This window comes from Phalaenopsis equestris, unplaced genomic scaffold (genome assembly GCF_001263595.1).
Source record: "Phalaenopsis equestris unplaced genomic scaffold, ASM126359v1 Scaffold233616, whole genome shotgun sequence".
Lineage (NCBI taxonomy): Eukaryota > Viridiplantae > Streptophyta > Magnoliopsida > Asparagales > Orchidaceae > Phalaenopsis > Phalaenopsis equestris.
Window position 1 is genome coordinate 47069 of NW_018251557.1, and position 13950 is coordinate 61018.

General features: G+C 33.2%; 1 protein-coding gene across 1 annotated transcript in view; it reads right to left on the bottom strand.

Moving 5' to 3' along the window:
• The window catches only part of LOC110038713 (microtubule-associated protein TORTIFOLIA1-like), a 33097-nt gene extending 22713 nt beyond the window's left edge, over window positions 1-10384 (bottom strand). Inside the window, 6 exon segments of the mRNA XM_020743608.1 lie at window positions 2372-3244; window positions 5456-6174; window positions 6277-6370; window positions 6863-7054; window positions 9521-10007; window positions 10009-10384. Of these exon segments, the coding sequence (XP_020599267.1) occupies window positions 2372-3244; window positions 5456-6174; window positions 6277-6370; window positions 6863-7054; window positions 9521-10007; window positions 10009-10166 (2523 nt within the window). The 5' untranslated portion in view covers window positions 10167-10384.
• Between the last annotated feature and the right edge of the window lie 3566 nt (window positions 10385-13950).

A 13950-nucleotide genomic window follows, 5' to 3' on the forward strand; every position in this document is an offset into this window, starting at 1 on the left:
TATATCACCATCGCTTTGAACAACGGACCCAAGCTATCTAAATCGTTCACACCTTTTAATAATTTGATCACCCAAAGTCACACTTCTGTCACTATAACTATTACTACTAAAATTACATTCCATGTATTCAGTTTTAGTTCTACTTAAACGAAGGCCTTTAGACTCCAATGTAGACCTCCATAATTCAAGTTTTTCCTGGGCTTTTTCTCTCGTTTTATCCACGAGAAGAATATCATCAGCAAAAAGCATACACCAAGGTACATCCTCCTGTAGATGTCCAGTAAGACCATCCATAACTAAAGCAAAAAGATATGGGCTTAAAGCTGATCCCTGATGTAATCCAATAGAAATAGGAAAATATTTTGTCAATCCTCCTTCAGTTTGAACACAAGTAACATCTCTAGTATACATATCTTTAATGACTTGAATATAAGTCATATCAACACCTTTCTTCTCGAGAACTCTCCAAAGGATATCTCTTGGAACCTTATCGTAAGCATTTTATAAGTCATATCAATATAATAAATGTCTATTGTTAGAAAATAAAGTGATGCATTGGTATAATATACTAAGCATTTTAGACCCATAATACAAAAGAATGAGGATAATAGATAAGGATGTAACTTTTAAAGTTAAAGCATTATGCTCAAGGGGGTGTTTGATAGGCTCCCTGTTAATAGGATTTATGATCAGTATTTACTAAATCCAACCAAACAGAAAAAAACAAAAGTTACATGGATTTATGAAATGTTAGATTTAAGGCTGAATTTTGCTTTCAATTCATGTAAAATCTGGATTAAATAAATCCATCAATGAGGAGAATTTAACAAATCCGGATTTACCAAATCCTACTAAAGCTAAATCCTTACTGCAACCAAACACTCCCTAAAATTGACAAAGAGCTTCAACAATATTACACTAAGGGCATATCATAGAGAATTAAAGGTAAAGTCGATAAAACTAGAAATAAGTAAATGATACTATATGGATCTAAGTGTTTAGAAAAACATAAGGAAAAAAAAAATCATTGATGACTAAGCTGAGAATGGAGAAAATTATAATATTTAAGATAGAAGCATGAAAAATTTTAAAAATACATCAAGGAATAATTTTATTAAAAAAAATGATAACAATGACATTTCATAAACATAGAGTAATTAAAAAATATATATATTTAGGTTGTCCGGACATGCAATGTGATAAGTAAAATAGGCATTCATTAAACGGGCGTGTAAATAAGTGTAAGGGGATCAGTAAAAATAAGAGGCATAACGCACAAAAAGAATAAATGAATTTTAAGGGTTCAAAAAATTGACCACACATAGTCGAAGATAAGGCTAATGATGATAAAGCTAATAGAACACAAAAAAACACCAAATCAAATTAAGAAAAAAAATATATCACTATATATTGAAAAAAAAATAGATAATTAAAAAAAAAAACATCTGCTGCTCGACCACGGCATTTCTTACCCTCTCCAGCTTCAAAAACCACATAAAAAAATAGTTTCAATGGACATTCATTCAATTCTTTATGTCAAGTCTCTTTGTTAGCATTCAAACTAGCTAATTGCCAGATTTTGTTTAATATTACTCCGGAATCAACTATATTTGGGCTTAAATATGTTAAAATAATGACATTTTATCACAGATTATATCTAAATACTACCGAAGTATAAACAGACTAGTGCAAGTACCATAGATGCAAGTCCATAACTGGAGCATGAATAGCAATCTGATTTTTCTATAATTTCATATTTTTGTAGAGCAGAAAAGAGGAATTGCCAATCGTTTGATGCTTTCAGGAACGCAAAGGCATAGATGACAATAAACTTATGAAAATATGCTTATAGTTATGATTATAGTTATGAGTAGCCTACCAAACTAACTATCTTCAATCAGAGTTGCCTTATTTATTAGTCATTTTAGTTCAGTTAAATTTGGTTCCAATATTTGGATTCCGAGTATTAATATGGTTCTAGGGAATGTCAAAAAATTTGCGCAGTTAAAGGGTAAATTAAAAAAGACACTTATTCCCCATTTTCTGTTTATCCTTAGCTCTTTGCGGTGTATTAATTCTCATTTATTTGATGGGCGAAATAAATGAACGAATTCATCAAAATGAAAAACATCAATTTCAAGAAAATCTAACCACTACTCCTGCTTCTCACCCTCCTAATTTGTGCTCTCAAATTTGCTTTCAACTATAAGAAGTCCTTCAATGTCTTGTAAATACCAATCAAGCTTGTCGACAACATTCAAAGTCCAAAAAAATAAAAAATAAAAACCAGCACATCAATCAATCCCACGAAATGTGCAGTCAATAAAAATTTATAATGCTATGTACGATGACATTGTTGTAATAAAAATACCTGCTGAATCCAAGCAAGAGCCAAATCAGACAAGCTTTGTTCAAGTACAAATTGCCCAACTGCATGCAATAACTCACTTGCTACTTCACCAGAGAGATCACTGAATGCAGGCCCAGATCTTTCCATCAACTTCACAAGCAATAAGTCATCACCTGAAGACAGCACTTCAGCATATGCTGAGTCCAAATCACCAACATGAAGTGAATCCAAAGCACGGGTCCAAGAGTTCCAGGACTGGTCCCTATCCTGCCCAGTAATTTCTGCATCCAGTTCAGTGATTGGCCCTCGTGCCGCACTTCGAGAGCTTCCATTATCATCCCCAGCACCTCGGATAGCTTCCAAGGTGGCTTCATCCTTGGACGCTTGCCAAACACTTCTTGCGGAAGGACCTTCACCAAGCCTAAATGGTCCTTGACCCCTGCCCCAAGCTCTCCTGTTGCCAACTTGCTCAACATCAGGTTCATGTTTCGGATATTTACCGTCAGCCAACGAGGTAACTAATCCTCTCTTTCCACTTGTAGACCCATTCCTTGGACCAGTATATACATAAGGATCCCGTCCTTCGGAATCTGGTCTCCAAAAAGCATCTCTTCCCCTTGCTCCTGGAAGCATGCCGTCTGATGAGAGATATCTTTCCATAAATGGAACTCTACTTTCATTTCCCCTGCCAAACTTGGAAACACCATAATCTTGAAGACCACTGTACTTGTTTGAGGATCTTCCAGGAGATCCTTCAAACCCCATCATCAAATTTCCCCCTCTCCTCCCAGATGATATTGATAAATCCTGTGCCATTTCTTCAACAACTCTCTCTAGTCCACGCACTCTGTTCTCCAGAGTTACTAAGGTATCATGGGAGCCCCCCATGAAGTCCTATATTTGTAGTACAGAAATCAAATGAGCCAGCAATAGTAAACTAATTCAGGGTAGCCAAAGTTAGGAATGGTACAAGATTGCAGGATAATCATAAAGAATGGCTGCAACATATATAAAAGATTCATCTCAGATATAAGAAAATTAGGTTTCGATCCATTCCCTTCGTGGCACGTAAGAATCTAAATATAGACAGAAAAAGAAAAAAAAATATTAAATATCATAGATCAAGAGCTGACAATTTACGAACAAGAATTTCATTCTATTTTGTGGCTTTGATCCAAATACAATTTTACAAATGCTGCCTGTGGCTTTGATCCAAACACAATTTTACAAATGCTGCCTGTAACTTTACACGTCATGGAAACTGTTTTAAGATTGCTATTCTTCCGATTAAGAAAATTAATTTCTTTCAATCTATGCCTAGCGTGATAAAGACCGTATGAGATTTGCTTTCAAGAAACTACATAATTTCAGAGTAATGAAATGTTAACCTAATGTATAGGGTTGCTTGAGTAATGAATTGAAATCAAGTAATTTCCAAATAAACCGGATGCACGTCAGAATTTATGAATTTGGTTTGTCTGCATTAAGTAAACAAAAATCAAGTGACATGCAGGATATTTGCTATACTTCCATGCTTACGCAAATAGAAGCCAAAAGTAAAACAAGGCACAGAACTCAACACTTGACTAATTATTAATTTCAGCTGGCCTGTTTAAAGTTCCTCATGAATTGCCGTTAGACAGTACTGAGACATATTCACCTCCCACCCATATCATATTGTAATATAAACAGCATTTTTTATTTTTATACAACTTTTCAAGCATATAACTGATGAAAGGAAAGCACAAAAAAAATATGATAAATTCACCTTGGTTGATAGCTTGAATTGCTAAGCAAATCATTCCACTGAATTAATTATGGTTAATGGTAATGGCATTTCAACTTTTATGACAAATCATGTCGAGTTATATCAGCTACGGACACCGTCAGGGCTAAAGAAATTAAAATAAACTAGTACATCAAATGAGGTCCTTTCTAAATTCTCCCTCGCCAACTTGATTGACAATAACACAAACTATACAACCAAGCATGTAACAAAGCACAGAGGTTTTGCTGATATTGACTACAACACTGAAATGCATTAAATTCTAAGGGACCGTTTGGGGTCACTTTTGATTTTTGTTTTTTATTTTTTGCTTTTATATTGTTTTATTTCTGTTTTTACTCAAAATGAAACATATTTGATATGCTATAACATGATTTTTTGTTTTTAAAAACACTAAAAATGTGGAAATGCATTAAATTCTCCCTCACCAGCTTGATTGATAATAACACACTATACAACTAAGCATAACAAAGCACAAACGTTTTGCTGATATTGACTACAACGTTGAAATGAATTAAATTATAAGGAAGAGCTAAGGATCACTTTTGGTTTTTGTTTTTTATTTTTCGATTTGCCATTTGTTTTGTTTTGTCTATGTTTCACTCAAATGAAACATGTTTGGTATGCTATAACATTGTTAGTTGTTTTTAAAAACACTTAAAGTAACTTCTAAATTTTTTGAGTGTTATAAAAAATTAGCTAATTTTTTTTTGAAAATAAAAAACAAAGTATGAAAAAAACATACTAAACAAAAATGTTTTTAAAATAAAAATAAAAAAAAATAAAAGTGATTCCAAATAAGTCCAAAGAAATAATACTTAAAAAAAATAGAAGCAATAGAAGACATGACATGAAAGAAAATGTGTTGGTTAAAGGACCAATTTATCGCTCACCATTCCAAATATATATATATATATATATATATATATAGGGGCATTCTCATACATACCACAAAATTCTTATGTATTTACATATCTGACACTTAGACATTCTTATTTAAAAGAATAACACTCAAATCTTTAACAACATATCAAAAGTACCACCATCATTAACTTTTTAAAAGTGAAAAACACATTTCATGCATAGTTTTATGACACCAAGGTGTTATAAGTGTAAATATAAGACTTTAGGTGTTAGATGTGCAAATACATATAAATTGTGTAGTGTGTACATCAATTACCAAAAATAGATATATGGCATCTCACAGACAAACGGCAGATAAGCATTCTCCTCGATCAGAGTGTAGTCATCATTCACAATGGCTGCACATATTTCTCAAAGAAACCAATGAAGCATAAACAAGTTACTCAAGAACAAACCTGTAGCATGTCCATAAGATGGCCTTGTTGCCTTTCCAACTGCAATAACTGCCTCTGAATGGCCAACCAATTTCCTTTGTTGTTCATGCCAGAACTTTCGATTAAACCATCAGTTCGAGAGATACTTGTACGGTGTGAAAAAGAGTCCTTCTGGTTAAGTTCAAACCTCTCATCAGCATCAAAATCCCTCATATTCGAGTCCCTTGAACTGAATCCTTTTTCAGTCCAATTATCTCTAATAGGGTAATCCAAAACTTGTTGATTGTTATTTGTTACTATTCTTCTCTCAGTTTTATGAAAGTTAATGCCAATATGCCCATGATTTTCATTCAATTCGCAGCCAGGAACTTCATCATGTTTCAATGAAATCCTAGAATCACTATCCGGCAATCCCTGTTCTTCTTCATCTAGTGAGCGGGATGACTCGAGGCCTCTACGGGGTAGAACAACTTCAACTTGTACATCATTTGAACTTCTTGTTTCAAGGTTTTGGAAGAATTCTGGATTCAACTCTTTGTCTTTCAGGGAGGGAACCTTTTTTTTAAGAATAACTGCAGCATTCTCTTGAATATTGCTGCCCTTTCCTTTGGACAAAGATTTGCTGGCAGAAGGCGAAGAATCAAGAGATGAATCTTTCACAGATTCTGGTCTTTTACAGTTGAGATTTGACTGTTTAGCATCCGACTCTTCACCATTCCCGGATTTGGTAGCTTTTCTATCTACAGTATATAACACAAGCACGAATACATGTAAGGGACTTGGAAACCTACGTGCAGGAAATTCAAAGCATATGAACAAATTATGATGTTATCATTTTATACCCATTGAATCCTCTGGTGCTTTATTCTCACTATTTCCTGAAATCTTTTTCCAAAATTGCAATGCCTCCATCATGCTATCTCTCACAGGTTTTACCTGATCAATGAACCATTAAAGACAACAAAACAATGAACCATTCAAGACAGTAAAACAATTCTAAAATCTGAGGGATTTCAGATGCCAATATAACAAGAGGCTATGTTCATAAATTCACCCATCTGGAAAGCTAAGGGCATGTTTGGAATAAATTTTATACTTTTATTTTTGTTTTTTTAACATGTTTGTTTAGTGTATTTTTCACATGCAATTTTTTGTTTCTAAAAATGAATTAATATGTTTTTGAAAACATTCAAAATAACTTTTAGTTATTTTTAGAATTTTTAAAGACAACTATACTTTAATCAAATAGCCAAATATGTTTTAGTTCAAATCAAAACATGAACAAAACAAAAAAGCAAAAATAAAAATAAAAAGAAGAAGTGATCCCAAAAGGCCCCAAGAGTAAGACAATCTTACTTTATGAATGATAAAGCAAGACTATAATGTTTACTTATTGAATCATGGAAAGAGTTCTCAGATAAGCAATACCTTGTCAAAACGGCAAGCCTCAAGAGACTCAATTATTTGAGAACTCCCATCAGCAATCAAATCCCCTGAATAAGAAGCAAGCACAACCAAAGCATCTGCAGCGGCCTTGCGAGTGACCCAATCACTATTCTCAAGACATTCACGAATGCTTTGCAGCACTGTTGGCATACTCTGAGTACCGATTGCTCTTATCTAAGAAAATTTTGGAGTTAACTGCTGGTAATTTGAAGTCTCAAAATGAGGTTATTTCTTGATATTTACTTCAGAAACTGACTAGTCTCGGCCAGACAATTATTTTGAACAAAATATAATACAAACGAAAAAAAAAACTGATATGACTCCTGCATTATGAAATCACCCAAACTTTGCAATTTTTGCATCACAATGTACCATTTCAGTAAATGAAAATGAGCAAAGAGCGAGGATTACTACTTTTAAGTACGAAATGCAACCAACAACAACAACAAAACTTTATCCCACTAAGTGGAGTAGTTGGCTACATGAATCTTCTCCATTGTGTCCTATTTAACTATGAAATGCAACCATTGCCCAAAATTTTAATGAATTAAAGCATACAACTAAAACTAATAAGCATCCTATATTTTTATATTGAAAAAATATTACAAAGCAGTAAGGTTATTCAACCACCACCATATCCCAATTAATTTATGAACAGATTGATAACATACTGTATCAATTATTGACAACAAAGAGCAATACCAGATAGTGAGCAAGTCAACTTGATACCGATGCAAAGGTGAAACCCAGCCTACGTAAAAAGTTATTAAAGATATATTTTAGAAAATCATAAAGTTGAGCCTACAGATCAGAGATATGGTCACCTTTTACAGCAAGTGAAAACGGGAAATCCCAGTTGTTAACAATGATCCAGGTGTCTCCATCAAAGTGAAGTGGGAAAGATAGGACCATGAAAACCATTGGCATTCCCTTGTCAAACTCTCCAATACTTCCTGTATTTTTTAGCATTATTTCTGTCTTAATATAAAATTAAAGCTAACCACCAAAAAAAAAGTTAATGAACAGTGTCAAATATTGGGTGATTTACCCAATTAGTGAATCATTCAAATAGTCCATTTTTCCCCCTCTGCTACCTCTATCAAAGAGTTCACCCCTTGTCTCAATTTGATGTCAATGTCTTTGAATCAAGTTGAACGCAAAACTTCAACAAATACCTCAAGTCTTCCGCCCGGTATATTTTTATTATATGCATAATTATTAGATAAAAGGACAAAATCATATGCAATATTATATCATATATAATCTAAAGCTCAATCTAAGAGATCTATGCTCCCTGCAAACTTTTATCTATAATGCTTTGCATTAATTTATTCGCTAATGACAAAATCATATGCAGTAAGAAAATATTACTGCGAGAAAAGAACTACAGTTTAGTTTCTCAATTTGTTTCTACAATCTGATGAGAACCAAGAAAATGCAAAAGATAGTTGAAGTGGTTATCTTTTCGATAAATTCATCAGCTCCTTCATTTTTCAAATATTCAAGCCTAAGGCAGTACTACAATGTTCCAGGAAACTTCTTAGTAGAGAAGAGGTTTTGCAGCAGTTAGCTTGAGATTGATCCAACTATTAATAAAGGAGATAATTGGTCTTCCAACCTTACCTCCCACTTGCGTGTAAGAGTTGAGTTGAGCTTTAATCACCTTTGGGTTGAGCTTGAGCTTCATTAATTAATCGAGTTTGAGTTTAAGGTCGAGTTTATTTCTACAAGTTTGAGCTGGCTCATAAACTGGGTAGTTTATTATAATAGAGAAAACAATTTTTAACTCAAACTAGACTTATAATAAAATAAAAAATAGAATGAATAATTATAAGATAAGTAAAAAATAAATCACTTGATATAAAATATAAAAGATAAATTTTTAAATGTTTTTAATAAATTATAGAATATATCTTAATTTTAGCATACTTTGAGTGTATTTTATATTAATATTTTTTTAAACTGGTCAACTCACGAGCTAATGAGTCGAGTCGAGGCTGGTTGAGTTTGGCTTGCAAGCTAATTGCGCTCATCTCATGAGCCACTCATCAAGCCGAGCCCGAGACAGCTTGGTTGAATTACACGGCTACCTCCAACTCATATTCACCACTTCTCATTTATAAAAATAGAAAATGCCAAAAAAAACACACCATTGGGGCTCCTTCATCATGCTCACAACTATCCTACCACGGTGCATTGCTTGGGCTCTCTCTTCACCTTAAAAACTACCCTGTATTATTTGGCCCGTTGTTTCTTAAAAATGAGGGTTTCTCTATAGCGTTAATGCTAATGTATTGATTGCTGGGCTTCATGTCCCACTAATAATTAATCAGCTTGTACCATTTGTTGGTGAATCATGATCCTCACTCATATAGTTTTGAGTGGAGGCCAAAAAGCAAACGCACACAGCTTAAATCCCTGTCGTAAGAAATCAAATGTACTGCGAGGAATGAAAATATACATCTCAAGCATTTAAGAACGCTGCATAAAATCAAACGCAAATGGGAAATGTCACTTACGACATGTCTATTCTCCCAGTATAAAAAATTTCATGCTCTCCTACACCGAAAGAAAAGGAAAAAAAAACAAAACAACTTCGAAAACAAATCACCAACGTAGCAACAACACAATCATACGAACCTGAGCTAAGCTCGAAATAACTGAGAGTAATGCCCCTTTTGCTAAAAAGCTTTGCCCACCAAGCATCTTGCAGATCCTCGGACACAACCGTTGAAACGCCACCGCTCCGCCGCCGCCTCCCCCACATTCTACCACCTTTGCAAGAGACGACGCTGCCCCAATCTGCACCGCCTTGCTCTGCTCCCCCATCACTTCCAACAGCGGCTTCAAGAACAACCCAACCAACGACGTCGACGCCGCCGCCGCCGCGGGCGCGTTATAAGCTTCATTGGCATGTGAACGAAGATAAAGCGCTGCGAGCGAGCCGGCGGCGTCGCGGCACGCATCACGTACAGATGAGTCTGACAAGGGGTCCTTGAGACGACGTATAATGTAAGCAATGACCTTGGGGAGATGAGTGGCACCGACGTCGGGGTGAGCGGAACAGAGGAGAGATAGGAGTCGCACGGACTCGCGGCGGGCGACATTGCGGCCGCTGACAGCCGCCGCGGTCGGAGAGCTTGGAAACTGAGGAGAGTACACGCGATTTAAGCTCAACCAAAGCGATGTGGCCGGAGAGGGAGGAGAGTTTGGGTTGAGGCGAAGACTGCGACTGGGATATGGGTTTTGAGGGCTTGGAAGAGGGTTTCGAGGAGGAAGACGACATCGAGAGGGCTTCTTAAAGAGGTCGTGTTCGGAAGGAAATGGAGAGAGGAAGGAAGGCAAAGAAGGAGGGATTTGGGAGGAATGGCATGGAAGGAATGGAGGCTGAAGAGATCTTCAAATGTGGGGAAGAAACGAGATCTTTGGAGAAGAGGGAACAGAGGAGTGCATCTGAAATTGAGTAAATCGTAAGAATAGCGGAGGAAGCAACTGTAGGTGCTGCTTAGCAACTAAACAGAATTTAACTAAGCAGGACTTTTTTCCTAAAAATAAGTAATTAGCGGATCGGGAGATATATTTCCGAAAGTTTGTGTGAAAATTTGATGTAATCAATTATAATATATAAATTTTATATCTTACTCAATTCATATGCATTTAAATAAATAAAACTCAATTTTAACGTATATTATTTTATTTATGCATGAGAATATGTATTTTATCTTTTAAAAATTGAAATAGTGATATATTTCTTATGATGTTGATACTATTGGTGGTATAAATGTAAAATAAAAAGAGTTTAGGGATTAGATATATAAATAAATAAAATTTAGTGGTACATGTATAAATTGAATTTCTTTATAATAATGATTTTTTTTTTTTGTTATGATGTGAGTTATTTGAGTGATATAAATGTAAAAAATAGAGTTTGGGTGTTAAATATATAAAATAAATAAAATTGGGTGGTATGTATTTAAATGTCTACCAAATAATTTATTAGAAACCGAGCCGGTTATAAGGTTCAGGGGTTGAATTGTCGTTTCAACCCGATTCTGGGCAGTTCTATGCTGGAGGGGTTTTTCATGCCAATCAGAATCAGACCTGATCGGTTTAGGTTTACTAAACCATGAAATGTTTGTGATGTGAGTGATTTGAGTGATGTAAATGTAAAAAATAGAGTTTTGGTGTTAAATATATAAAATAAATAAAATTGGTGGTATGTATTTAAATGTCTACTGAACAGTTTATTCTGGGCGGTTCTATCCTGGAGGGGTTTTTCATGCCAATCAGAATTAGACCTGATCGGTTTAGGTTTACTAAACCATGAAATTTTCTCCAACATCCAACAATCTAACGTGCAAAATTCATCGACTTGAGAAAAATTATTAATGTTAAATCTTAAAATTTATTCGGCATCATAAAAATTTGTTAAATCCTAGTAAATTATTTAATAATTTATTTCAAAATTGAAATTAGCTAATTCGAATATATTTCTAATTTTAAATATTGTTGATTGATCTTTACACTCTCAGAATTGATAAATCTAGAATTTATGCAAAAATGGATGTTGATAAGAATTTTATCTTTTTTTATTTTATTTTAGGGCATCCCGCACACATCTTAAAATATTTCTATTTAAATCATTTGAAGATTAATAGACTACCCCGAGATGTAGAAATATTATTTTGAAGTGATATTATTATTTGTATAATGAAAATCTTTATAATTTATGGGTCTAACTTGACCAGGCTTCTTTTTCTTACCTTATAGGTGAAACGTAGGGTTTATTTTACTCTAGGATCTAGTATCCCAACAAGAGCAAATACTAATAATTAAGTACATTCCGGGAGTTGTAAACTATCGAGAAAACTCTTGATTAAATTGATTACATGTATCATTCATGATTTCAAAGTTGAATGTTAAGGTTGGTGTTTTTGAAGCTTCAAAAGGGATATGTTAAAAATTTCAAAGGGATTGTTCATAGAATTCAAGTTTAGAAAGGTAGAGTGCTCGGATAATGTGAAGCCTAGTGAACCCTCCAATGTATTCTATTTAATTTCAATATTTAAATATTAATTATTCTAACTAGTAATAAGTGTAAGATAACATTTTATTAAAATTTAATTAGTAAATCATTAGCTTATTTAAAATAAGAAATTCTTTACTGTCAAGTTTAATTAGTTTAAGAGTTTTAATTCATTAGTATTAATTTGTTAAAATAATTTATTTTTAAGTAATTGTATCTTGAATAATAATAATTATAATCTTTTATTTTTTATCAATCTTAATTGGATTCATTAAATCATAAGTTGCTTTTATTAGAATCCCATTTAATTTTACTTAAATCTTACACTAAGTAAAAGTTAAACATATATCAAATCAAACTAAGCCACAACTAATAACAATTGGTTTAATTGATTTATATTTTTGTTGATTAACTTAAGATGTTTTTTTAAATTTGAACTCTTCGTCACAATACTTCGTTTAGTCTTAGTAAATTTAACTTTGAAGTTTAGAAAATAGTTTAGTTAATTTAGCTCTTTTAGTTACATTTCCACTAGCATGTATTAAACTTTTCTTTGACCTGTTTTTCTTACTTAAGTTTTTATAGTTTGCATAATGTCTTTTACGCTATTATCTTAAGAACTTCCACTCCTTGTGGGATCAATACTTAGGACTCCATTAGAGCCCTTTATTATCTAAGCGATATGTATACTTGCGTTTGCAAACTAGTGACTATTTTAAATTGAGAATATACATTAAATCACTAGAAGTGAGGACTTACAAATTTTATAAGATAAATTTTATTTAACTGAAGTAACTATTATTGTGATTGATCTGCATGTTTCCTTATTTAGTTGTTGTGTGCTATAGTGTTGAAAGACATTTACAACACATACACATTGTCGCCCATCAAGTTTTCTTTTTTGTAGCATCAAGTTATTGGCGTCGTTGTCGGGGAGGTAACGGTAAATTATTTTATAATTTAGAAGAGTTTGTTTGAACTGTAAAACTTATTTTAAGAAACATTGTAGTATAATAAATATTTTTATATTTTTGTGTCTTTGCTTATCTTAATTGTTTATTGTGTTTGTGCATGTGTAGTTTAGGATCCGAAGGTTTAGTCCCTTACGATTCAGAGTTAGAAAAAATTATTAGAAAAATTTAAAAACAACAAAAAGAATTTGATAATTTGAACAAAATGGCTAACAACTTAAATAATCAAGGAATTGAAAATGAACATCAATAGAGACCTTTAAGAGGTTATGATAGCCATACAGTTTATGAAATTCACTTGAGTATCTAAAATTCTGCTCTAGCTGCTAATTTATTTGAACTTAAGCCTGTTATTATCCAAATAGTACAAAATAATCAGTTTGGGGGAATACCAACTGAAGATCCTAACTTACATCTTGTTAGTTTTCTATAAATTTGTGCTACATTTAAATATGACGGAGTGTCGAATGACGCCGTCAGACTTAGACTTTTCTTTTTTCATTAAGAGATACAACTAAGATGTGGTTAAACTCTTTAACATCTGAATTTATCAGAATTTGGGGAGAATTAACATAAAAAATTTTATCTAAATATTTCTCACCATTGAAAAATTGCTAAGCTTAGAAATGATATCAAATCTTTTTGTCAATTTGAAGAAGAATAAATATATGAAACTTAAGAACAATTTAAATATCTCCTTAAGAAGCTTCCACACCACGCGTTACCAGATTGGTTAATAATTCAAACTTTTTATAATGGATTAGTTGGATCTCTTAGATCTATTATTAACGTTGTTGTTGGTGGATCAATAATGCTAAAATCATTCGATGAAGCATATTCTTTAATTGAAGAGGTGATTACAAATAGTTTTCAATGACCCTCTGAAAGGGTAACTCCAAGAAAAGTAGTCAGTGTTCGTGACTTTGATGCACTATCTATTTTGGCTTCTCAAGTTGTTGTAATATCAAAGAAGATAGAACAATATGTAATGAATTATTCTCAAACACCTCCTATGCTTGAGGAAAAATTATTTGAATAAATGATAGATTCATGTCGGCACTATTTTTGGTGTG